General features: G+C 47.4%; 1 protein-coding gene across 14 annotated transcripts in view; it reads right to left on the reverse strand.

Moving 5' to 3' along the window:
* The window catches only part of PLCH1 (phospholipase C eta 1), an 85,692-nt gene continuing 60,145 nt past the window's right edge, over positions 1,824-27,370 (reverse strand). For 7 of the 14 annotated variants that reach the window (XM_021395189.1, XM_021395188.1, XM_021395187.1 and 4 more), the window contains one exon: positions 23,932-27,104. In XM_021395189.1, coding sequence (XP_021250864.1) covers positions 25,021-27,104 — 2,084 coding nt within the window. In that variant the 3' untranslated portion in view covers positions 23,932-25,020. Of the gene's footprint in view, positions 1,931-2,019; positions 23,472-23,931; positions 27,105-27,370 lie in introns of those variants that run through there. The other 7 variants (XR_002438139.1, XR_002438141.1, XR_002438138.1 and 4 more) reach the window with 7 other exon arrangements.

The following is a 27,370-nucleotide window of genomic DNA, read 5'->3' on the forward strand; positions in this document are numbered from 1 at the left end:
ACCTCCCGTGCACGCACCCGCCCTGGGGCACAACCAGGGCTGACACCAGCAGCACGCAGCAGCAGAACACGGCCTCGCCACGTCGTGTGGAGCCCCTGCTCCGAGCACAAGCAAGGTTTGCACAAAAAGGAACTCAGAGGCTGCTTTCACACAAGCAGCCAACGTTCTCTGCAACTCTGTGTAAAAAAAGTACTTTAAAACACGTGTCCAGACCCGCACCACAGCTGCGCTTCCACACCCAGCACGACCCACCCCTGCGGCTGCACGGCAGGTGTTGGCAGCTGACAGACCCAGCGCCACAAAGCACAGCACGAGGGGGCAGCCAGCCGCATTCAGCAGAAGACAAAACCAGCGTTCTGACGCACAGCTCCTACCTGTGTCCTAGTCCATGCGGCAGGCTGAGGTCCAGCGAGGTGCCAGGTGAACTGTGCCGGGCTCAGTCTCAATGCCAGGCTCAGGCCCCATGGCGGCTCATCCCAGAGGCGGCTCCAGCCCCACATGAGGCTCCGCCACCACAGCGCCCTCAGCACGGCCCACGCCCTCACACCCTGAGGCCCCGCCCCCTTCCAGAAGGTTCCTGGTCCCGCCCCTCCCTCATGGCTCCACCCCCTTCCAGAAGGTTCCCGCCCTTGCCCCCTCATGGCCCCGCCCCCTTCCAGAAGGTTCCCGCCCTTGCCCCCTCATGGCCCCGCCCCCTTCCAGAAGGTTCCCGCCCTTGCCCCCTCATGGCCCCGCCCCCTTCCAGAAGGTTCCCGCCCCTGCCCTCATGGCCCCGCCCCCTTCCAGAAGGTTCCTGCCCTGCCCCCTCATGGCCCCGCCCCCTTCCAGGTTCTCACCCCTGCCCCCTCATGGCCCCGCCCCCTGCTGGGGGCATTCCCTCCTGCCAGGGAAGCAGCCATTGCCCTGTGGAGGGTGTGGCTCTACTGCACGGTGGGGCTGAGGCCCAGAGCTGCCGCACTGAGGACAGACGCAGGTGGCCACTCTGCACAGTGCTCTGTGCACTTCAGCTGTTCTGTGAGACACAGTTTCTGGGAACCATCCTCCTTTTATCACCCTACAAACCTGGCAGGAGCATCGTGCCCTTTGCGCAGCAGCATGGGAGCCACCTCAGAAATGCAGTCCTGCTTCGCTCTACCATCGCTCTGAGAGCAGTGGTTGCAGTTCACTATCTCATGGTTTAATCTGTAGGAAAAAATGCAGCAAAGAAACTGGGAACGAGCGAAGGATCCAAAGGGAGTGAGTGTGGGAGTACTTATGTCTTTCCAAGTCAGATCTTTCCGCTCTCACAAATCAGCTGAAGCTGAATTATACTGTTTACAGTTTAGCTCTGTACATTTTAATCTGAAACGCTCGATGCCAGGCGTTGCCGGACACCCAACAAAGCTGCCTGGGGCACCTGGCTGTCTCAGGACTGTGTATTCTCACCCGCGCCTGGTAAATAAACTGCGATGTGAAAGCACCTGGCCTGTCCTGCTGCTGGAGCCGCGCAGCTGGCAGCTCCTGGCCCTGCCTGGACCAGCAGAGAACGGGGCAGGCTGCTGCTGGCAGCGTGATGCAAACCAGGCACGGCTGGCACACGAATGTGAGGAACGACTTCTTTGCTGGGAAGCTTACAGAGCACTGGCATGGGATGCCCACGTGTGGCGGAATCTCCTCTGGATTCTGAACCAGCGTGAGGCTGGGGGGCTCCGGAGGCCCCTTCCAACCCCTATCTCTAGGACAAGATGCTCAGGAGAAGAGATGCGCTGCTTGTTTTATCTGCTCACAAAAGGAAGAATCGGCTCGTGAGACTTGTTGTAGATAAAGAGGGTGTACACGGTATCTACGGTGTTGATTTAAAAATAATTAATTTTAAACATATTTTAGTTGTTAGGCAATCCAATTTTACTTTCAAGTTCTTCTGATCAGCATCATGGTAAATTCTTCTGTCCTGTAAGATAAAGAAAATTATATTGAAAAAGGTAGCGATGCACACCAAAGAAGACGAGGATGGCACGTGATCCTGTGCAAGCCACTTACTTCTATCAGGAGAAGACGATGTAAACCATCACCACACAACCCACTATCCAGCCAACTGCAAGCAGCATGGGTACCACAAGACGTGAAAGTGGGAGCTGGGCTGAAAGAGAAAGGATGATCTTTTTCAGAAAGGGCACGTTACGCTCGTTACGAATTCACTAAACTAAATACAACAAAACAGGAATTCTCACGTAGCAGAAAAGATACCTGTGAGCCTGGGACACATCTACAATTGCTATTTTTGGCATGGAGTCACCATGTCTTGGCAGGCCTGCTACATATACATAGCAAAACCCAAAGCGATTTCCACACTCCGGTCTCTGCAATCAGATAGGTGCAAGGCTTAACACTTCCAAAAGAAGCAGAGAGCAGAGACAGAAGCACGGTTATGTCCTTGGTCTCCACAGGTCATCAGGAGAACATCTGGACTGGACGGACAGCAGACTCAGGTTCAATAGGCTGAATGTACGTACAGAACCTTCTAGAAGTCTCATGAGCTTGGCAACAGCAAATTAAGAATACAGCAATTATATATATAACATAATATAAAAGCATAACATTATATATCTAAATAATTATACATATAATTATACATATATTATATACATATTATATATATATATAATACTGTACTTGTTTAATTTAAGATTCATGTGCCTGGAGCCACAATGAGGGGATGCTGAGTGAGCTCTCGTACCCAGAGGGGTGTTTGCCCGGGGCTGTGCCTCAGGGACCCACCGCTTATTGCAGCCCTTATTCCAGCTGCGCCTGGCTCTGCCCCCTCCTCTCCTGTCCTACAGAGAGACAGGGCATCCACTGCAAGGGTTTCCCTCAGCTTGAAGTAAGAAAATAACACAGAAGCTTCCACCTGTCTGCCTTAGTTGGGCCACAGAAATCTGATGTCTTGCCTGTCCTGTCCACTAAGAACAAGAGCAGGCTAATAAACAGCTTAGAGACAAAGAGGCAAATTGAGGTGGTGGTTCTACAGGAAGCACGCAGAAGGCAGGAGCAGCCCTTATAAGCATGTATCTGGACAGCACCAGCATTTCAAAGACCCTTCTAGCAGCTGCAAGCAGCAGAAGCGTGCCGGTAAGCAGCACGTCAACCTTCGAGATCGCATTAGTTCCAACATCTCAGAACGCGAAAGTACAACATTCTGCAGTTAAAAGATTCCCAGGTTTTTGAAGGGATTAATAAATAATGTGAAACTCTCCACAACACCTTGCATATTTTAGGCCAGTAGAGAGACTTTGGAGGGATGCTGAATAATTTAAGGCTTTCCGCATTGCTCTTAAAAAACTACACTCCACACAGACACGGCTTGCTATGGTATTCCCTGGTATATCTAAGAAGAGGGAAAGCGTGTATAGGTAGAAAATCTGCGTGTGCTGCCATTAAAACATAAGACATATAAATAGCAACCATGCAGCACAAGGATAAAATCTCACAGTGAAACAGAGTGCCCTTTTGCCACAGGGGAATCCCTTGCCTGTTTCCTTTAAAGAGTGTCTGACTCTGTGTAAAGGGAAAGGTCCTTCTGTTGGGAATCATTTCTCTTTCCTTGCTGCTTTTTTTCCCTGAAAGATCCTGTTACAAATAAAGGTCTGGACCCTACTGAGGCACATGGAAGAATTATGATAGAGCTCTGCTCGGCTGCCAATATATCTGCTGGATATGGTGTTTTGTTATGTGAGATCCACTTTAAGTGCAGAAAGGTAAGAGGAGTAAGCCAGTGCTGACGGGCCAGCAGGAATGTGGGCCCAGCATTTGTCATGGGCAGCAAGCAGCTGGCTCTGAGGGATAGAGTTTCACGGGAACCATTAGGAGTACTTGTGTTTCATAGCTTAAGAGCAGATATGACCATGAGATCATTTGCTCTGATCCCCTGCTTGTCACGGGACAGATACTCCAAGTTAGAGTAAAACAACCGTGTGAAGACTATTTCATGCCACAAGCAGGGGATGCAGAAGCACGGAGCACAGCACGTGCACAAGGCTAGGTGCTAGACTGTGTGAGACATCCAGCAGGGAACCTGTTTGCAAGGCCTCACGCAGAAGGCTGACAAACTCCTTTTGCAAGGCTGCAGAAGACAAACTGCAAGGTTTTCATTTTTGGAGAACTATCCGAAGCCTAAATCTGACAACCACACATCACCCTCACCGCGGAGCAGGGCTGGGCACACCAACAGCTGCAAAGAGAGCATCTGCACAGAGAGCATCTGCACTGCCCAGTGTTCAGGCTGAGCTGCAGGAGAGGTGCAGTGGGACAGCAGCAGGGGAGCAGCATGCTCCTAAGGAATTGCATTTTGGAAAAAAGAAATCTGTACTGACCCCTACAGGTAATAAGCTACAATCCTGAAATTGGAGGATTAATTATAATCACCATTATAATGAAGGCAAATGAGAGCAGGATACTGAGGGAAATGTGGGCTGTTGAGGAGCATTCATGAGCATTGCTTCGAAACAGGCCAAGGAAACCAAGCCCAGCTGCTGGGCCAGAGCCCACTGAAACCAAAAGAACAAGTCTGGATGGCAGCAAGAATAAATAAAGGAATCGTACTGTGACCCATGTATGTAACCTGGCATTCTGGGTATGAATTACTTTCTTCTTCTCCAACTGCAGTAATTTTTCTCTACTTCAGACATGATTTTATCTCAAAATAAGCACAGAGGGGCAGGTCAGAGTGGCAAATGTGGCATTTCTGCTGTGCTACAGCAGAGTTCCTCTACAAACAGCACACTGAGCGCTGTGCCTCCACAGATCAGAAGCCCTGGAATTGTCCATCATGGGATGCTCACGTACCACAGTGATGTCAGTGATCCCTCAACTACAGGCTACAGCATCACTGGTTTCCAAGCCAGATATTCCCTAGATACACCAATAAACTTCATCTTGTCTCTATCTTCCTTTTTTTTTCCTTTTTTTTTCTGGGGTTCACCTTTTGTGTAGGATTATAAATTGACTTGGTTTTACCACACGTACTCAGTCAAAACTCCTGCCAACTACCATGAACAAAAAGATGCCTGTGGTGTTGCCAGGCTGCCTTCACCCCTGAGGTGCCTGAGCAGAACGGCACGGACAAGAGCGGGCCAGAGGACTCACCAAGACACCGAACAGAAAAGCTCCCACTTATTTTAAAGAGGCTTGGCAGGTGAAGGAGTGAATGTTCCCCCCGTGCAAGGTTATCACACTCGAACTCACAGCTTTCTGCCCCCTGCTCCAAAAGATCTCACAAGTTTGCGGATGTTTTTTTCCTTTATATTTTATATCATGTAGGTACACACTCACAGCCAGGCTACTGCGACCCACAGGGAAGGCTCGACCACCACGCCGGTCAGCAGAAATGTGGAAGGGAAGGAGCACACATCTCCTGCACCATCCTCCAAGTCTGCTGGCTTTGGACGCAGGAAGCCTGGTCCGTGCCTGGGGGCACAGGCTGCCTAGGGCCGTCCTGGGGTTTCACCATTGCGTTAGATGGAGCAGGCAGGGTGTTCCACCACCTCTGCGTCAGACACTAGCTGTCTGCATCCCAGCTGCCAGCTCCAACGAACCAGTTTTTCCGAATTCCATGTGTGCTGCCAATAGCGTGTGGTGCTCTACAATCTAATTTAAAGCAGGTTGGGCACGGACAGGCTTTTGTGCTGATGGCATTTGCCAGCTCCATACTTGAAAATCACACGAACCTGGCACCTAGTCCTTCCAGCTGGGTGGCCTGGCCGTGCCTGCCCCACGCTCTGGTGATGCACAGTCCCAGGCTGGCTCCAGCCTGGCTCCGTGTCACACCTGGGGCCGCATCACTTATTTTTCTTTATTTCTTTTCTTAAACACCGAAATAATGATACTACCAGTGCTCCACGTGCATCAGTACTAATTCACTGTGGAATATCAGCATAATTTCCGTGGACACCAATGACAACGAGGATTAAGGAACGGCATTTAGTACCCAGTTGTACTTTTTGGTACCAGTGGTAACTGTGCCATAGACAGGAGGCACAACGTTTTAAAAGCCACTGGTATACCTATGAGGGTGGATAAAAAAGTTCCTCTTACAAGTAAAAGCACTGCCTGAGTAACCATGTGCACAGCTAGCACCATGTGGAAGTGTACAGCTCTGTCACCATGCAAACCTCTGGTGGTGAGCTGAACAGAGAGGGACAGTGAATACAAAATGCATTTTTATAAGCTGCCTTTTCTCAGCGTCGGTGGAATTGTGCTCACAGCAAAGAGTACGCTATTAAAATTTCACTTTGCTCTGCCTTTGGGCTTTGCGGAGTTAAAATCTAAATTGCTTTGTGTTCACCTAGCATTACGCTCAGGCTTCAGCTATGCAATATATCTAAATTACTGTCAAACGTAACTCAATTTCCATGGTTCAGTTTAATTACGTTCATCAACTTAAAATCACAGCTACAAAAACAAAAGAAAATAAAACGGGTAGAATGCAGAGACAGGAAGAACTCGAGCTACTTTAAACTCATTGCTGCTAACAGAACTGGCTTCAAACTGCTTGTGCTTTCTTATTAGAAACTAACACACGCATGTTACCAAACAACGAGTTCCACACGAAGAGCTGAGCATTCTCACCCCATGCTGTCTGTATTTATGACTTTTAAGGATACACAGCTACACTAACTTTAATCATGCATCTTACCTGGTTCTGCCATTCCTCCCTCTGCCGGATTTATTGACAACTTTTAAGGTTTGCCTCTGCAGTTGTTCTCGTGAGCCTTGGGATGCTTTAAATAGAGCAATATTTGGAACGGCTGCAGCTGCTTTGCTCGCTGATGCCAGTTTTTGGCTATATGCTTCTGATTGTTTAGAAAGGCAGGAGTTCAAGGGATTGAAGCTCACCTCGTCCCATTCCTGCAACCGCACACCTGTTTTCATAGAAAGCTGAACAAAGAGGGGTCCTTATTTGGAGAGAGAGAGAGAGAGATGGGGGCAAGGACGGCTTCGTGGTCTCTTAGCAGCTAGGAAATACCGCATGATAAATTTGTGTCATATCTACGTGCATACACATAGTTAGTGTCTTTGCTCCAGAAGGTCACAACGTACAGACACGGGCTTTCATTCTTTCTATAGGTAGCACGCAACAATTCTGATGGAGGGATGATTTCATCCTAAAGAAAGTAGAAGGAGGTTAACCAAAAATCATTGCAAACTGCAGTCTCTAATTCAGAAGAGAAAAAACATGGAGACAAGTGCCAGATCTCTGCCGAAGGATAAACCATCATCAGCTTTCTCACCCGTAAAGAGAGCTCCACGCAACGACCACTTGGAGCAACGCTGGCATGGTATCTGAGCAATAAGAATTGTACTCAAAGCTTGTTGGGAGAACAGAGTCTGTACAGAACAGCCAGTGCAACCTGCACAGCATGTCACACATCAGCAGGAAGCCCCGAAGCAAATGGCTTTCTCCATGCATGGGAGGACATCTATCTAACGTATAGCAACTTGGTACATCATCCCACTTCAGAGCTGTGCAGATAGGAATAAAACTGGGATGCTTCCCGAGTGCTTCTGAAGGGGAAATTCTGCAGAGCAGGTGCCCAGGATGTTTTGCAGTGACCTAATCTGGACGTCTGCAGAATTCAGAGGGGTTGATTGTGTTCCCCGGGAAGTTGAGGCAGGGCTCCGAAACATGTGTGCATATCTTCTAAAAGAGATTATCCCTTACCTGTGTGCTTGTTAATTAAAGACATACAAATTCAATTCCAGTTATCTCCTCGCTTCAGAGTTATTTCTTCTTTTACAGTGGCTGCGGAGATCACATCTCCCTTGCAGCTCCTGTTTCAGGCAGCCCGCAGGAAGGGAATTAAACCAAAGTTTGAGCCTAGAGCCCAAGGTGGATAAAATACTGACTCTTGGGGTCAGTGTGATCAGACCTGTTCTAGAGCAGGATCATAGCCCAAGTATTTAACATGGAGAGGCCTAGAGCTGCCATCAGCGGGCACGGATGTGTCCCTTCCCCAGAAGGGGCTGATCCTGAGCACAGCAGCTGCTCTCCAGGGCCCCCTCCCCAGCTCCCTGCCCATTCCCTCAGCCCTGTGGCCGCAGAGGGAGAGCAGAAGGCTATGGGTGCATGTCCAGTGCTACGTCAACAAAACAGCTGGAGAGACAGCCTTCAAAATGCCCATAGGAAAGATAATTAAATGTCTGCTTATTTTTTCCAGGACAAATATTTTTTTGTCCTGGGTGCAAAAATGGAAACTGTGGCCCCCAGGCTGCATGTGACTCGCATACATCTATGAAATATTTTCATAGTGAATGAACAAAAAAAAATGGATAGCAGTGGAACATTTTAAATACAATTATTTGTATCGCAGTTATCAGTATCTTAGAAACGATGTAACATACACAAAGTGACAGAGCAGCATTCAATTCTGGCAGAACTTCACTTGAAGACAGTTGTTTTACATCAATGACGAACTTAGCTTTGTATAGATTGGTTTCGTTGCTTACTATAAACAGTTCTCATTTTTTGGTCCTCTGAGTTTGGCACGAATTCAAAGATGACGAGTGCAGAACAACAACTGAAGCCAAGCCGTGCCACCTGAGGACTTGGACTTCACCACCTGCTGCAATGGACGCCCTGCCCAACCTGCTCCTCGGACACCCCGTGCTCCCAGTCCCTGCGGCTCTGTGTTTCTCTGTTGATGACACGTACTTTCTGAGGCATTAGTTCCAGGTCTGCAGACCCACAAAACTTGGGGCTTCACTGATCTCAGTCCCACAAGGCCACGCCAGTCTTTGCAGACAGCATTCTTCCATGAGCTTTGGTGTCACCTGAAAGCCAGCAGAACTGTGGGGAGCTGCTGCATCCTAGGGTTTCCAGCAGGTGTTTGCTGGAGGCTGCGATGTGCTTGTGGCACCCCTGGCCCCATGGGTACTGCACAGGAAAGGCTCCATGAGTCCCATGGAGGATCCCGTTCCTCTGCCCAACAAAACTCACCAAAAGCCTGCCGCTGCTCTCTAGAGTTTAAGGCAATGTTGCATTAATATCACCACGAAAACAGCACATTTCCCAAGTACTGAACTTTCTGGTACTGAAGATCCCAGAAGGTCCCACTGCTGGCTGCTGCCAATCCCCTGCATTCTCCAGCAGGACAGCTTTCATGGAAAGATGCTCACCTTTCCCCACGCACTGCAGAAGGGAGCTGCCTCTCTAACTGCTTGCCCAAGGTGGGTTTACTCCTACAATAAACCTCGGGGCTATATAACATTTTATGGCACAATGCACAATTCATTGTATTGTGTCATTCTGAGACGCAGAATAAAATTGAGTTTTACACTCCTAGCCTCGCTCTGCAGCAGAACAATAGACTTTTTGGGACATAAGCCAATTTCTTGTAAAAAGAAATACGATTCCACTCCCTGTGTCATACTTTATTAAATACAAAAAACTCTGATGCAATAACTTCATTGGCCGCATAGCTGTTCCCATAAAAATGCTATCTGTTTTTGGTTCTGCTAATTATATATATACATCTGATCTAATGGAAATAATTTCTACCAGGAGCCATGTATTCCTAACAAGACAATCTGACCTTCACAGATTGGGATCTTTCCAGGCTTCGTTGCCTTAAGCAAGGACAGAGCGTCATTGCTGTTTGCAACGGTTTTGATAACTACTACCCTAATTTAGCTGAAAGCACAGTAAGTATTCTCTGCAAATCTAAAGCATGAGATTAAGGATATGAAAGTTGTAAGCACAGAAAAATGTAGTATGACAACACGGACATGATTTTAAACATTCACATCTTCCATTTGGAAGGGAGGAATGAGCTGCAGACATGATTCTACAATAGATCTCAGCCCAACAGCCAAACAAAGCCGGGTGCCAGTTCTGAAATGCATGAAATTAGGAGAGTACACAGTGTTTAAGGAAAAGCCCAAGAGAATTATTGGTGGCAAATAAGCATCTCCTTCTTTGCCAGCTGAAGAAAAATATGCAAGAAAAACAGATTTCCTCAACTCGATTTGCGTATATTATAATTTGTGTATGTTTTGTTTTCCTCTGTGCTTGTGCTGGAAGAATAAGATCCTCACTCACTGTACACTGCTGGAGCTGGGTGGTTAACGGGGGTTGGTTGAGAACTCTTGTAGCCGAGGTACCCGCCAGATGTGTCTCACCTGGAGCAGTCCTCTGGGCACATCTGCTGACTTCGGTACCATTCACTGCTCCACGCTACGAATGCACTTTACGTATTTTAAATGCTTCCAGTGCTCTAAGTGAATGGGGGGCCAAAATTAGGAGGAGGAACCAAGTAAGTCAGCGAGGCTGTAAGTCCTTCTGGAAGAGAAAACCATTTTAAGGGCAAAAGCAGTACTGACGCCTGAGAAAATATTAAATTCTCTTCTGCAGATCCACGTGGGCTTTGCCAAAAGAAAGAAGAAAGAAGAAGATGAGGCTGCTGCCAGAGCCCCGGGCTGGCTGGGGGTCACACACGCAGCCCTCAGATCCATTTGTTCCCAGCAAAGCCGCCGTGCTGCTGGCTGCAGGGCACAGCGAGAGCCCCAGGCCGGCCGTTCAGCTGCTGCTGTGCCAAAGCTTTGGCAAAGGGCTTAAAGGAACAAAGTCCCTAGCTGTGCCCAGGAGTACCCCTCCTCCTGTTACAAAGTGCGTTGTTCTGCTGATCTCTATCTCTTGGCTATTCCTGCAGTTATGCAGAGGAACCGCATGAGCCTGGCATCGCCGAGCTGCTTAACCGCAGCAGCAGGAGGGCTGGGAAGGGCCAGGGAACTGCTGGCACCCGCAGCGCAGAGGGGATCTATGTCTGCACAGCGCTCACGGGAAAGGAATGGGCAAGGGCCAACAACAGCCAGCGGCCAACCCAGGAGAAACCGCAAGAATAATCGAGCCAGCACTAGAAGGAATGTGTTTGTATGGCTCTTTAACAGATTACTGGTTTTATAGAGGCCTTCCAGTGGGCCACATTGTCACAATGTGCTGCAGGGAATCAGTTTTCCTGCAGCAAGGCCGGGGGCAGTTATGCATCCTGGATGCAGCATCACTGCATCCCACCACCTTTCTCCCTCCACTCATGCTCCACAGGGCTGTGGGTAAACCCCTCTGCTCCGTGCTCCCTCCCTCAGTGCTGCTCCCTTAGGCAGTGTGCTGGGGAAAGACTCAGCCAGAAGCAATCATGCCTCACCTCGGTTAGAGGCAAGCCCTTCCCCTTTTGTACCGCACACAGAATTTCTCCGTAGCACAACCCCTGAGGAAGGCCAGGAATACAATGGGGAAAGCAAATACAGCCTGCCTAGGAACAGATGCATTTCCTTGTGCTACTTCTGCTGAGTTCAGGTGATTTAGCATCTGATGTTTGAGGAGTAACAGCCAGAACACCTCATTAAAATTTGGCCGCTTTGCAACAAGAATTGGCGATATTTGTTCTTTACACAAGTAATACCTTTAGAGTACATTCTCATCTTTGCCACCTTAACAAGCAGCTGGATTACTGAGTATTAGAAAGTCAAAGTGAAGTTCTTGTTAGCCCCATTTCTAACAGCAGCAAGGCTCTGTGCAGCACCAAGGGGCTGCCAAAGACGCACCTCGGGTTGCCCAGGTCCTGCATGATTTGTATCACTAACTCCCTGGTACGCTGCCCCGCATTACAGTACAGAGACACAACTCATCTTCACAAACCATGCTCCAAGTAATAAAATCTTTACAGCTTTGTAATATTGGCACTAAATTTTAAAGTCATATTTCTTCTGTTGAGCTTTTCCCTTAAATAAACAAAACAAACAAGTGATTTCCTACATAAATCACAACCCACTTCTACATACCTTGTCTTGTTCTATTACTTTGCCCTGCTCCCTTGCGACCTGCAGAGTAACAGATGGGAGAATGTCAGATTGCTGCAGTCATAGAACAGAGGTACGAGTGGCAGCTCTGTCCAGGGGGATGTGTTTTCTCCTGAGTCACACCCATCTCAACATTTGAGAGCTCCCTTAAAATTGCTAGATTACCTCCACTCACATCTACGCCACCAACATCAAGACAGAGCGTTGGCTTATTTGATAACTGGGTGAGACCTGAAAAATTCAATTTATGAAATTTCTAAATGTTTAATTCACCACGCTCCTGGGGCTCAGGGTACGCCTGGGGCACGCGGCTGAATGCAGAGATACCCGATAGGAGGGCTGGAAGGTGGAACACCAGAGGTGCTCTGGCTTGGAGCAATGGCACTGTCAGTGCAGACATTTACATGCAGAACATCACTTCTGGATCCGCTTCCCACTGGACTCTAAAATTAATGGCTGCAGAGGATTTGGGTTTGTCTTTGTACAGTTTCGCTTCAATGGCTGCAGAGTGACTGGTAAATACCCTTCTAACCATCCCAGGGATAATTGCTGGGAATAAATCTGCCTGACACAAGCTATAAAAGTCGTCTCAGCTGGGTTACTAGTGCTGAGCTGCAGCCCAGCAGCAGGCAGGCCGTGCTGCAAGCAGACCCTGGGCTCAGCAGCGCTGGGGCTCAGTACCACCAGGAGCAGCTGCACTGGGCTGCCAAGGCCAGGACGTGGCCTGAGGCCAATGCCATGCGTGGCCTTAGGGGCTGAGCTGAGCAACACACCGGGCAATGAACAGCCCCCAGGTGCAGCTCAGCACCCAGAGCTGCCACTCAGGTCACTGACAGGACAGGTCTCCAGCAGCCCATACAAACCTCACTGCATTTCCTCCTCTCCAATGGTCACTCAGGAGAGAAAACCAACCCTGCACACACCATCAATTGCTGGGAAATGGCAGCTTTCTGGAGAACGCATTTTAAGGTTTATACGTTGGTGGAACGTGCTATTGTGGCTTTTAAGGTGACAGATGAGGTTAAATTATGAGGTAAATGCCAATTTAAAGGCACCTAGTGCGTCACTTGGATTTGCATTGAATTGGAAGTTCTTGACCACGCTGCTAAGCCCAAGTTAAAATTCCAGCTTTACCACGCCGCATTTCCCACATGATTTTCTGCAGCCACAAAACCCATGAAGCTCACAACCCTTTCCATTCTGCCTCCCTCCACCCAGCACGTGCCCTGCTCGCAGCAAGCAGCTGAGGGAGCAGTGGGGGTGCTGGCGTGGGGGGACACCTGGCCGCGAGCATTGGGCAGGCTGGTGCCCTGCTCCATGTGCCAGCAGAACACTGAGGAAAACCCCAAACACAGCGAGGAGCCCCACGCTGCCATGCAGTACTTGTGGCCACGAGCAGCCACCGCTGCAGGGGGGGGGGGTCTTGCACTTTGAAGACAACTAGCCAGAAGACATTCTCTCCCTTCTCTTCCAGGTGACTGGCACATACATTTGCCTGGATTCTATGCCCCTGCGGAAACAACCGCCTCCAGTTGTGCTTCATCTACTTGTGGGAGAACACAAGGATGCATCTTTGTTCCTTGCCTTCTCTGTAATTCACTTTTTTTCCCATTTAAATGAATCCTCTGTGGTGGGGAAAACATATGGTTTAAAAATTACCTGAATAAATCTCTTATTAATTCAGAAAGGTTTTGCAAGCCCTGAAAAGGCATTAAAATATTCCAAAGCTTCATCCAACCAGAAATATATTCCTCAACAGATATTTGGCCACTGCTAATTTCACGTGCAGAGCGAACTAAAGCAAACCCCATCAGCAAGAAGAAAAGCAGCTTCCCTATGCCAGGCAGGCAGGCAGCAAGCCCTGGAAGCAAAGGCAACGAGCAGAAGCGCAGCTCCCACGCTTGTGCTGCAACTCCCTCTTGTGACAGTCGCTGCAACTTCACCTTTTTTGCACCACGCCGCTAAGACCTTGAGGGCATACGCACACAACAGCAGCTTCTTGGTTTGTTTTAGGTTCTCAAAACCGGACTGTGCAGTACTTATACTTCTCCTGGGAAATACGCATCATTATTCTCCTTACTGAGAACACCTCTTACCCCAGACGGAGTTCCTTACCTTTCTGTTTTTCCCCTTTCGGTACCCCAGAAGCCAGTTCTGTTACTGAACCACCAAAACAGGCTCAACGCAGCCTAGGCAGCCTCTGCTTTTCCCCGTGCACAGCGCTTCCATCTGACCCCAGCAGTGGGTTCACAGCCGCCGCGTTTGGGCCACGCAGTTGTGGCTGTTGGGGTGAGACCTTCCTGCCGGGCTCCCTGCGTGTCACACGGGTTCTCAGGGATGTTGGCAGCCAGGTCCCAGCGCACACAGCCTGATGTCCTGCCCAGAGCCAGAGGGCTGCCCCGCCAGCTCGGGTGTGCAGGGTGCCTGGGGAAACAGGTTAGAATGGTAGACATTAACAGGGACATCTGTAATTTCATAGTAAAAATATACATTATTTAAATTGGAGAAATACAATTTTGCCCCTCGTTTTTGGGCACGAAGTTCCTCCCATCACACAGTGTCTGTACAAGGAAAACCAAGTGCCCACTCCCTCCTTTCCCTCACTCACCTGCATGCACAGATGTGCACTTACAGGTTCTCACTCCATAAACCACCAAGGAACGGTTCCTCTTCCATTCTCCTGACAATACTTCATAGTCACAAACATTGGAAATTGATTTTAAATGATCACCACATAAGAGAAGAGCCCAATTTAACCGACATTTGCAATACAGATCTTTGGCAATGCATTTCTGTAACAACAACCCACCCTGGGAAACGTTCTCACGCTCCACGTTTCTGCTACAGCACTTCTCCTAACTGCTCACTGGCCTTTATGGAGCGGAGGATAAATGAGAGACCTCACCGGATTCTCCTGGGAGAAATGAGTGTGTTTCACAAAGGATGCCATAATCAAAGCATTTTTGCCAGTGATAAACTGGCACTCACTGCTCTGTGTGGGCTATTTTCAGCTGCTCTGTTTTATCCCTCTGCTGTATTGCACTTATTGCTGCAAAGTCCCTGAGCTCCACTCATCCCCCCGTCCTGCCACCTCGTGCCCAGCTCACTGCAATGAAACCACTCCAAAAGCACCAAGCATGCACGCGAGTCACGGAGTTCTGCCTTTCTGCTACGCTCTGGGCTCTAACATTGGCATGATGAAGTAACAAAACCCTCCTCACAACCCAGACCGAGAAATACTAGCCCAGGAAATGCTGCTCAGGCTGCGACACCCGGCAGAGCGTGGCAAATCACTTGTTTGCATCTGGCTGGGAGGAGCTCACCCTGCAGTACCACCGAGCTCATCCCAGCTGCTCCGGAGCATGGCAGCGCTGTGATGCAGCCTAGGGGCCCCCAGACCTGTGAAAGCAAACGTTCCCATCAAAGAAACAGCTTTGTCTTTAAACACGGCACCTGGAAGCGCATTCTAAAATTCAGCTTCAAATGATATTCAAACATTTCTGGTATTGCAGCTATCCCTTATTTAGAGGGCTTAAGATAGTCTATCCCCTTCTCTTTGTATAAACCAATTCAAGTTATGTAAGGTATGTGGATTTGCTTTGACCCATTTCCAGATGACAATATATTATTAAGCCAAGGCTGTATAATTGCAATTTGGTGGAAAACAGGTCAGGATTTTATTACATGCCAAAGCTCTCAAACCCTCCTGAATATTTCACATTAAAAAGGCAAGTAGAAAACAGCCCTTGTGTCAGAATGACCTGACTGCATTACCTTGCTCATGAATTTATATTGGCTGCATATTCCATCAGTTCATTTGCTACTTTTCAACATCCGAGCGCAACGCTCAGCTTGTTGTGACAAATGGTGGCACAGAGTGGGGCTGGGGCCGCAGCTACAGGAGGGCACCGGCGGCCATCCCCAGCCACAGCAGGTAGGGGCAGACATGGCAAGGTTCAGCACGAGCCCGAGGAGTTCTGAGCCCAGCATCTGGAGCAAGGTGCAGTAACCTCCCACCCACCTGTGCTGAGCCCAGCAACGGGGACGCGCTCCCAGAGCTGCCCCCGCTGCTCCAGCTCTCCCAGCAAACCAGGGAACATCGCTCACATCACGCAGCATGAAGGCCCTCTGAGGCCAGGCAAGGAACGGATGCAGAGCAAGATCTCACCTGCAGCGAGCTGGAAGGCTTCCTTGGGCTGACCTCATCTCCAGGCAGGGCACTGAAGTGCGGCAAACACAGATGGCTTTTCACTCTTTATCACATCTCCCTGAGCACCCACAAGCACGCAGGAAGTCAGACCGCTGATTTCCCCTGCTGACTGAGGACAAGTCTTCAAGAAACCCATTAACTCCACTGGTTTCCAGTCCTGTCCTTCTCAATGCATGATACCAGTGCTGCCCGTGAACTGTACCGGTGGGCGGCTTGCTTGGGCAGGCTTTGTTTGTCTCATGCTGTGACACTCCCCAGATACTTGCCAGCCTGCATTAATCTTCCCTATATTATTTTTCTAGCTGTAATTAATGCTGTTAACTAATTTGCTGTTAACAGTTGTTTCCAAGATCATTAACGCATATTCGTGTTAATAACCCGTACTAGTCATCGAAATCAATCAGCACTCTGGTGCTTCTGTTTTTTTCTCCTTTGGGAAAAATACCATCAGAGGGACATCTTGCCTTTCATCAAATAATATATCTCAAAACCAAAGCTACTAAGCTTCATGTGCACCAGTTTTCAAAGCCAGATGAATACTGGGTGAGCTGAAAACCGACAGAACTGCAGCGCTGCAGGGGCACTGACGGTCATTTCCAAATTGCTTTTTTTCTTCTAAAGTTTTGACAATCATTCCTACACAAAGTCATCCGTATTCGTTGTGGTCATTATTTTTGTCTCCAGGTAGCTGAAAACTCAATGCATCACAAATTAATGGAGTTTCAGAGGCAAACTAATTTTCCCCGGTGCATCCCACGAGCATCTTTGCATACATCTCTACAAAGAAAGCAACAAATCAATAAAACCTCACGCCCCACAAGCAAGGTGCTGAAAACAATATTTCTATGGCCAAATCAGACTTGCACCTTCTGTTTGTTTTATGCACCATCTAAGGACTCTCTGTAGAACTTCTGGCAGATTGCTGCAAATCAGAAGAACGAATCCCTAGCGAGGGCCGTGCCCACGCAGGCAGCACGGCAGCAGGCTGCCTGGGGCTGCTCCCCCTCAGCAGGGCTCGGCACCCTGGGGTGCTCTCACCACAGCAGCGTTGGATCACCGGAAGCTGGATGATGCCGGCGTTTCCATCCCTGCCCAAGAGCTCACGGATTCAGATGCGTACGACAGATGTTTTCCATCATCTTTCCCATCTCCTCAGGCACTGTTATTTCCAGGTACAGGTCCTGCTGCCTTTGTGTCAGAAGGACTCGTGTGCTTGCCTGAAAAAGCAGCTGCCACGCACCCTGGTTTTGTTGGCAGGTACCTTTCATTTCCTGATCCCTGGCAGTTGGAGAAGGGCTTTTGAAAGATGGCTTTTCTTTTCAAATGCAGATTCATTCATGCTTACCGCAATGAATTTTAATATTTCTGAAGTAAAATATTCTCAACGTGCTCCTCTGTTCCCTTTTCCAAGTTTCCAGAAAGCTGGAAGGTTTGAAATGGGGCCAAGAGACAGAGAAACATCTGAGCTAGTTCCAACCATACCTAGAGAGCGTCTGCTTCGCTTTACGTGAAGCTCCTGGTCTCCACAGTTATTAAAAAAAACACAACAATGAAACAATGACAAAGCATCACCCTAAAGGCTCCGATCTAGAATTAAGACAAATGCTCAGGAGCTCCCAGGTGACCGCCTGCTGGGGCACAACTGTTCCCCTCTGCTGCTGCACAGGGAGGTCCAGCACATCCCCACCGCGCTCCTGGGTGCAGGTTACACTGCCATGCACACGCTGCTCTTGTTAGGCATGGTTAGACGCCGTTTGCTTCCTTCGGCTGCCTCCAGCCACAGCTGGCAGCTGCAGCCTCACACACTATCCCTGTGGATGAAGAGCTCTATTGGCCAGAATCAAACAAGATGTATTTCTTCAACCTTTTCTTCCACAGCTTTTCTCAGCCATCTTCTCCACCTTCTCACCATAATGGTTTGTGACGAACAGAGCCGCTGATGGCATTTACCCACGCTAGCTACACCACATCACGTTTGCACTGGGCCAGAGAGCTGGATTAGTCACAACTGCACACAACACAAAACCTGTCTGCTCTGGGCCAGACAGTCACTTATCTAAATGAAGTTCCATCTATTTATTAACAGATTTTTTGCTCATCTTTCATTCCCCGTTTCAATTTCTCCAATATCTCTCCCACGTGCGAGGCTGAGAGATTTGTATGCGTGGGCTGTGCGGTTGGACAGATGGATCTGACAGCAATGGCACATTCTTTCACAAAAAATGACAGGATAATAAGTGGAGATCTTGTTAAACTTGGCTACCACTAACACAGCTGCTTGTTTACTAATATTTCACAGCAAGTCAGGCTTCCTGACAATGCCTCGCTTGCCAGCAGCTGAACATATTGGCAGATTCTTTTTCTTAGGCTTAAAGAAGGAAGAAAAAAGAAACAAATGGGACTTTCTGGATATTGTCTGGCTTTTTCTTTTTTTTTTTTTTCTGGAAATATATCAACTGTCATTGGCCAGAATTTTTTTTTATATATACTTCTCATATAAAGCGAAGTAACTCAGAACACAAAGAGAAGGGCAAACAATCTTTTAGGGATGAAAAAACAGCTTTAGTGTTTTCTCCTACAAAGAAGAAAACAATACCAGCTGTTTGTGTTTGTTTTCAACAGCAGACCACAGGTCTGTTTAAATACAAGAGCAGCAATGCCAAGTCCAGAAGGAAAGGGACTTAGGGGGCTGGAATCTGACAGACACACAGCTGAAGGTGCTCCCTCGGACTTGTGCTTTTTCTGTTTTTCAGAGGAATTGTGTCCAAGGTTGCCTAAAGAGTTTTAAAACACTTCAGATTTTATATATATATATATATATATATTCCAGTTAATATATACATCTATTAACTGGAACAGCCTAAATAACCACAAAAAGGACAGCAGGAGTACCCCAGCCTCTCCCCTACTGCAGAGCTACCACACGTGATGCAGCTGTAGGAATACCCACCTGAATGCAGCAGGGCTGTGGCTGCAAACCACAGCTTTTTTTTTTTTGCAAAGGTCTCAACGAGAGGCAGTGGAATATTAGAGGAATTGAGACAATTTGCTGTCAGGAAAGAACAAAGATGAGGAGGTGACCTGCTCTCTGAACGAGTGCTGCAGTGTGCCCTCAGAGGCTCAATTCCAGCTCTAAAGGGATGATTCACATTCAGAGGAAGCCATGAAGTCTTTAATAGATTTGCACATTGAGTAATCCCACTTAGTTCAACGTAATGTGATAGAAATGTCAAGTGTGGTTTCTGTTAGGATTACTTTCCTACACCTAACTGTATTCTCATCACGATAAGAAACCTGTTGCTCTAAACCAGTGTGGATTCTAAAAAGTATAGGCAAGGAGCAAATTTCCACCTGTCAACACCCTGAGAATCTAAACACAGCCGAGCTCCCCCAAACCTTGCCACACTCCTCTGCCTCTGGAAATGGTGACATCTGGCCCACGGGGCCCTGTGTCTCAGCCCTCTCAGCAGATGAGGCTGCTCCAGCCCAGGCTGGCACTGCAGCACAAGCCCACACCGTTCAGCACTATGCAGTACCAGTTGTACTACCAACCCTGTGACTAGATACCGCTTTATAGAACAGCTCTGATCTCAGTGCCGTAGCTCTGGGAAGCAAAAAGGCAGGATTTGCTTGGTATTGTTCCTGCTGCCTTGGTGACTGGATATATTCCTTTCACTAAATGAGTATGGTCTCATTTTACTCATCTGGCAAGAGCAGAATGCCACATTCAGAAGTGGACAGCAGCTGTTGCTTATATTTATTCCTCCTAGTAAGCAGTTAGCATCTCTGCTCAGTGCAACAGAAGGTGCTGCCAAAGCCAAAGAGATACAGACATTTCATTTGGCACTGGACTGAATCCCTCTGCACGATTCCTAGCACAGACCTACAGCAGAGAAGGGACTGCACCCCACCGGGCCGATAATGCAGGAACTTGAATGACTGGCAAAAGAACCAAACACACATCTTTTGAGAACAGAAAAGAAACGCTTTTCAGCAAGGAAATAAAAGGGGCAATTTACTGGACACGTGTGTATCAGGCCTTCTCCCTTCACTCCTGCTGTCAAGTCTAGCAGTACCCTGCTGCAAGGCTGGCTCAGCAGTGCTTGGCACAGAGACTGAGGAGACCAGAGGCAAAGGGGACTGCTGAGACTTTGTCTTTCAAATAAAAAACAAAATCGATGAGTAAATCTTGTTTCATCTCATGCAAGTGTGTACTGGCATCATGGAAATCCAAAAAACTCCTCCACAACCTTCCCTCATGCTGCTATGCTGGGGGAGGATCCCACTGCACAGCAAGGTCCCACGGCTCTGTCTGCCCACAGCTCGAGCACCAGGGGGATCAATGCAACCAACTCAGCTCTCCATCTCCTGGCTTCACCTACGTGGCCCTGGGGTGCTACTGTCTTCATCCCCTTCAGCCCCTGAAAGCTGCTGGGATAGCCTTATTCCCAACACAGTTCAAAACAGAAAATCCTAATGACTGTCTTCCAGCATTAGAAATGCAGCTGGTGAACAAGGAAGCCTCATTTTATGCAAACACTGTGCATAACTAGGTTCTCACTTCCAACTACAGGAAAACAAGTGGGAGTGCAGGTCAACATAGCTACTATTTATTTAAATGCATTCCAAACAGCACATGCACCCTCACCTAGAAGACTGGGTACACATCTTAAACAGTTAATATCATAGTCCCAAGACAAAAGAAGTACAATAATTAACATTAATTGCAGATGCCCTGCAACTCAGTGCTGTTAACTTCCAGCAGAACTGCTCTACTGGATTTAGAAGTGACACTTCAGTCTAGTACATCTTTAGCGCAATAAGATTTTGGCTATAAGTGTTTAAAATCTGTAGCACTAAATTAAATGAAAGAATCTGCTTTAAAAAGCCTGTAAAACAAACGAGTGCTTGAAAACCAGCTGTGAATTAATCCTCTGCTTCAAGACATGCTTCCCTTACAATGTCCTTCTTTAAGACTATTATTCCTTAAAACAGGATCACATAAGTAACGTCTGACTTTACTAACAAACTTAAGTCTAAGTCCAAAACTATCAATCAAAGCATTGCTCCTGATTCTCTAATGCTTAGCACTAATCACTTCCCCACTCTGCTGCCCATACAGAAATTGCTGAAATCTCTGTTTCACTTCTTGTTTGACACCCCATGACAACTTTGGCTTCCTCAGCCACACAGGAGGAACAGAAAAGACAAGAATGCTTCCTAGCAGACCTTCATCTCCTTGCAGAGTGGATATACGAGAACATAGGCTCCTCTACCATGAGTGAAGAATGAGAAACACCACAGCATACCTAACACCAGGAGCATCTTACACTGCTGTCAAAGCAGGGGAAGTAGATATTCCAATAGATAATCATATAAAAGTAACCACTGACACCTTTTGCTCTTAAATTTTAAAAAGTATAATTTCTTAAAAGTAACGTTTCTACCTCATTTTTGCTGCTATTAACTGTTCTCTGCAGCATAGAAGCAAAGGAAAATATACATCTCAATGAACCCCAGACGGAAAAAATGCAAATTCTAATTACTAAATTCTGCCCTCCAAAGAAGGTATTAAAAGGGAAAAAAAAAAAACAAGAGAGAGAGAGAGAGGCATGACAAGATACCTACAGAACAGATGCTTCTGGGGCAGTATTTCAGCCAAGGATTCGACGCTCTCACCTTATATTTACAATCCCAGTCTGGTACAAATCATGTTACCTCCACGCTTTCCACTGACATAACTGCTCCTGACATGTTGCAACTGGTGCCTGCAGTTCTTGAACAACACTGAGAACTTGGCAGCCCTCACAGGAGACCTCTGGGAACAAATACAAGATTTTAAGAAGGGAGACTCCAAGGGTTTGCTCCAAGTAGGATGTCACAGAGAAGGCTGCAGCTTCATGCTGATCTGAAAGAAATGCAGTAAGAGGCCTCTTAACAGAGCAGCCAGATAAAACAATGCTGCACTGGGGGGTGAAGCCAGACAAAATAGAGACCAGAAGCGTATATATTTTTAAGCACCAAGGATAAGCAGCTCTGGAACAAGCTGATGTTTGCAGCAGATTCTCCAAAAAAGCCTTCACTGTGAATTTTCAAAAAGATACAGCCTTGTTCATTCACGGTTCAATTCATTTTGAATTAACAGATGAACAGCTTTATGAACGTATGAATTGCAGATTACTGGTTTATGTACAAATACTGCTTCTACACCATTCTTCTTGCACTCTTGGTACCAGATGCACAAAGAAGTCTAATGACTGAGAGGAGTTCAGAAAGTGCTCAGGTTTCAGCAGTGTCCCTTCCAGTCAGCATCCAGCACACAAGCAAACAGAAGTGAACATTCTCAGCTTCTCAGAACTACCCCACTCCTCCTCTTACTCACCACCACGTTTCAGCATCACCATACAACATGTATTACTTCCAGGTTGGACTTACTCTGACGTTAGAATCACATCTGCAGCGCACATCCATGAGACAAGGTGTTTTCTCTGACTCTGAGGGCATCACCACGTTAGATCATGACTGTATCACATCACACCAGGTCTGGCCTCACGTTACTAATAGGCACCAGTGCGACCACATCATTGTCCAGGGATGGGATGCTCAAAAGTGTGTTTGCACACGTGCCACACCGTCTTCACAATGAGAACATTGCTGGAAGAGCCTCCAGGCTCACAGAAGTATCCCAAAGAGGCCTCATGTTTTCATCTGGAAGTTGCTAATTAGTTACAATGGTCCCCAGACCTTGCCCAGCCCACGCTCCCACAGCTGCTGTCCAGTGCACACGCAGCAGTACCAGCAACTCCTACTGTGCAGGGATGCACCATGCCATGGATGCAGATGGCTGCAGTGGGACAGGCATTCTCAAGGTGCTGTTATCACCTACCCCTTCTCTACAGCATTAAAAAAATGCCCTTTAAAACACAGAAGTTTGTCTTCCTTTCTCCAGAAGACAAAGCTCATTAAGTTCAACTAAAAACTGAAGGTATAAGAGCAATTCGTGAATATACTCTGCACTTGAATATAATCTTGAACATACATAATACCCAGCTCCAGACTCAGAAGCAATATGGATAGTTTTAAGTAATGGACAAGCAGTTTATCCTGACTTATCTGAAAACGAAAGAAATTTAACTTCATTTCAAATATCTTTGACATCTGCTTATAGAATGGTTCCTAATTCTGTCAAGACTGTAACCAAATATCAAACAGTAAGCACACTAACAGCCTGGTGCCATGGGGATTAGGCACTTTCTGACCTGATTTTTAGAGAGAAACAGCACTGCTCTGGTCCCTAGGCCACCTGGCAGGAAAACAGGAGGCACAGCAGTCCTGGGGAACATTCTTCGCCTGCCCATCCTGCAAGGGAAGGACAGACTCAGCTCCTCTGCACCTCAAGCTCTTCCTTCCAGAGTCTGAATCCTCTCCGTTTCTAGCAAATTAAGAGAGAGAGAGAGTCAAATGGCCATCCTGGGAATATGCCTGCTATGCTTGCTTTCATACTAAGTTTAATCCAAACATACTGTGCATGTGCACAGTAGCACTACTGACTTTTCACCACTTTAATATTTTTGTGATACATAATTGTAAAAAAAAAAAAAAAGCAAGATGTGACACCTCTTGCTCTCCAAGATTTTAAGGACTCTCCAATACTCACCCTTTGTGAGGTCAGGCATTTTTCATGCACTGAAGACACGTATTTAAGGACCAAAGCCATTCCTGAATATAACCTCCCATCCAAATAGAAGTTTTGAGACTGAACACTTTTGCAAAATTACAGATTTTTTCCCTTTCTGAAAGTTTACAGCAAGCTCATGAGAAGACAGATGTCTGCAACCACTAACTGCTGTCAGCTTCACTGTCATTGCATTCACTACATTTCAGTAAATGTGTAACCACGTGCTTAAAAATCTATTTTAATGGTGTTCTCGAGAACAATAATACTCTGCATTACAAAAGAAAGAGGTAAAGGTACATCTTTTACATATAAGAAAAAACTTACAGCAAAGGCAAAGAATATCTTTAAACCAAAATAAAGCTATGTTGTTCCCTACAGGGAAGCTCCGGGTGTTTGAGATTACTCACTCAATTCACTTTCAACATTCATAGAAAAAGATGAAGGACAGTCAAAATAGTTACTCTACTATATCAGCTTTAAATATCACCGACTATCAACACTTGAGCAATAAAATTACAAATATACAGAAAACCAATCTGCTACAAACACAACCATAGCAAAAATACAGAAAATATGCAGAAATTATGTTTTCTACTCCCACATCCCACTCGGTCTTGAAATGAGCATTCCACACACTGACAAAAATAGAACACAACAGTCGTCGTGCTTCACAGAGTGGGCAGAAGATAGATCTATGCACTCCTGACAAATCTGGGCTAATCCTAACCGTACAAATCGTTTGTCGTAGAATCACAGTCCAAACAAGGAAACGTGTGAGATTACTATTCACATTTGGGCACAAAGCCAAGTGGAAGCGATGCTCGGGGTCTGCTGCTGGGGGGGGGCAGCCCTAGCTCAGCAGTCAGAGCCCAGAGCCATCAACAAGAACAGAAAGCATTACACGCTGTATTCGCATGGAAGGCCAAAAGCGATCGCTAGAACCGTGTTCTCAAACAGCAGGACTTCAGGAAAACACAAAAATACTGTTGCATTCATTGCAACGTCATGCCCTTGAGCCATGCATTACGAATACAAAATGCTACAAATGCTTATTGCGTGCAGCTAGACCCCAGCCTACTTCCTTGGTAACTGCTAAATTAAAGTAATACGTACATACGGATGGAATATGGTTTTATGTACATAAGTTCTGACAGGAAAAGGAACATTAAATTGCGACTGGACCACCAGCCCCAAATTGCATTTCTAAATAATTTAAAGCCTCAAAACAGCGTTTCTTTCAAAAAATCCTTCATTTCAACGAAATGGTTTGTAAACGTTGAAGACGTGCGTGCATCCATCCAACCTACAGCCTCAGCAGGAAATAGATTTCGGGCTTCTCGTCGCCGTCGGGCTCCAGCTGCAGGAGGGGGCTGCGCGCACACAGCCGCTCAGCGCAGCCGTGGGGCCAGGCGGCACACGTGCCCTCGGGCAGGCCCCGGCCCTCCGCTGCCTCCTCGGGGAAGCTGCCCAGGTACCTGGCTATGTAGGAGCCCGTCGAGTGCCTGTTGACGACGTGAGGAGACACCGAAGGCTTGTTCCGAAGGACGACCCCTGCTATGCTGCCCGCGTTGGAAGATTTTTGCTTGCTGGCCTCCTGCCTCTCCTTGGCACGACTGGCGATGTTCCGCACTCTGCTCTGGCTCCTGGACGACAGCTTTCTGACCAGCGCCTTCGGGCAGTCTTCACCGAGCTGCCTGGAATACAGCATCTGGTGGCTGTCGTCCTGGTCCAGGGACAGCAGCTTTCTCAGCTGTTCTGTCAAAGCATCCGTAGAGTGCGGTCTCATCGTCTTCATGGCGGCGAGCTTCTTGTCTCTCATGCCAGATGTGATAAAGCTCCTACTTATGTATTGATACTTACTTTCAAAATTGCAGGAAATATCTTCCGATGTCAAGTCACCAAGACTCTTGGATTTGCAAGGGCTGGTCTGTTTGATGGCTGGGGAGGGTGGGAAAGCCAACGCACTCCTGAGCACTGGTGAGTGTACGTCGAGTTGGGACCTCTTGGAGGCACACATCAAATCTTTCTGTTTATCTGCACGATGATGATGTAGAAAACCAACATTTTCACAGGCTGGAAAAGGGAGCTTACTTCCCGCAGTCCTGAAGTTATCCGAGCAGTCCAGGGCAGCGGCACAGAGCCCAAAGGTCCTCTCCCCACAGCACCTGCTGTCCTGCTGCTGCCTCAGTTTTAAAGGGGAAGCCAGCTGGCTCACATCTTCCCTTTTGTATGCACACGCAGTCACCAAGAGATCTTGAGAATCCCCATCTAACTCTACGAGACTGCTGCATTCCGAATTCTCACCCATGGGAGGGTCCACAAGCATCTCCTCAAAGATGAGGCTACTGGAAGCAAAAGAACTGGCAGACCTGGGGGCTTCCCAGCTTGTTTCGCATTTTCTTTTGGGATTTGCACTCAGCAAAGAGAAAGGTGAAGAACAAAAAGAGCTAGGCAAGTTATTTTCTACACTCTTTGACTTCTTCTTGCAAACTAATCCACTGTGGGTCTTATATTCAGAACCTGGTGTAAGAGTTGCCTCGTGGATAATTGTGTACACAGAATACTCTGCAGTCTCAGGGCTGGAGAACACGGTAGCGTCTGGAGTTGAAAATAACGGGGACTTGTTGGATTTTGTGGTAATGAAGTCAGTTCTCTGGGGAGTGCTAAGCTCTGCGGTAAGTGTGTGAGTGGCCACAGCACTGAAGGTCTGGCTGCCAGCGCCGGGGAGGCTCGGGACCGGGGTGAGGTTGGCTTGGTCATCGCTGACATCCAGCTGGCCGATCAGAGCTGAGACAGCGCTGTCCATCTCGCTCTCATTCACCAAAGAAACTTGGTCTATAAGGCGGGAAATGTCGCTGTCTTGCATGGTTAAAGAGGAATGTAAATCAGGAACATCAGAGCAGACGGCAGAAGAAATACCTGTCAGAGAAAGGCATGCCACTGTGCTTTTCTGGATGATGTCGTATTTGAGATTTTCACCTTCCTCTGCTTTTTCACGAAGGCAAGTCCTGACGGGAGTTATTTTCTCCTCCTTAGACCTGTTCGTGTCATCTTCCCCTTTATTGCCTGCACAGTTCTTGTCCTGGATTTTTTCTGTGCCAAGCTCAAAGCCAGAGTCTCGAATTACAGGCACGGTTTCAAGAGGAAGATGACTTTCCTGGTTGCCTATGAGGTGATTTGTTTCGGTTACGCCACTTACAACAACTAAATGTTCAGGTTGTTCCTGGAGAGGTGATATTAGGGAAAAATCAGCTGTAGTTTCCTTCTGGGCACTCTCCTTTTTCAAGGGAGATGCCAAATTTGAACTACTTGCAGTTTTCTCAGAACACGTGAAAACAGATTCTTTCAAGTTTGTTTCCTTCTCATTTTTATCACCATCACTGTTGGCTAAATTAAATAAGAAAGACGTTAGTTGCATACAACATTTTGTGCTTTGCTTATTAACAACTACTTTGTCCTTAGACAGACAAATGGAGAACGTAAAATTAGGTACAGTTGTGACAGAACTGTTATGGTGTTGCGCAGGCTTAGCCCAAATTATCTGTGTGATATGAATACATGGAAAAATACAACTGCAGGCACTTCACTGAAGCTTCCTCTGAATGTCTATTACATCAAGCACGTGATGTAATATTTGTTGCAAATAATGTTAA

This window comes from Numida meleagris, chromosome 4 (assembly GCF_002078875.1).
Source record: "Numida meleagris isolate 19003 breed g44 Domestic line chromosome 4, NumMel1.0, whole genome shotgun sequence".
Lineage (NCBI taxonomy): Eukaryota > Metazoa > Chordata > Aves > Galliformes > Numididae > Numida > Numida meleagris.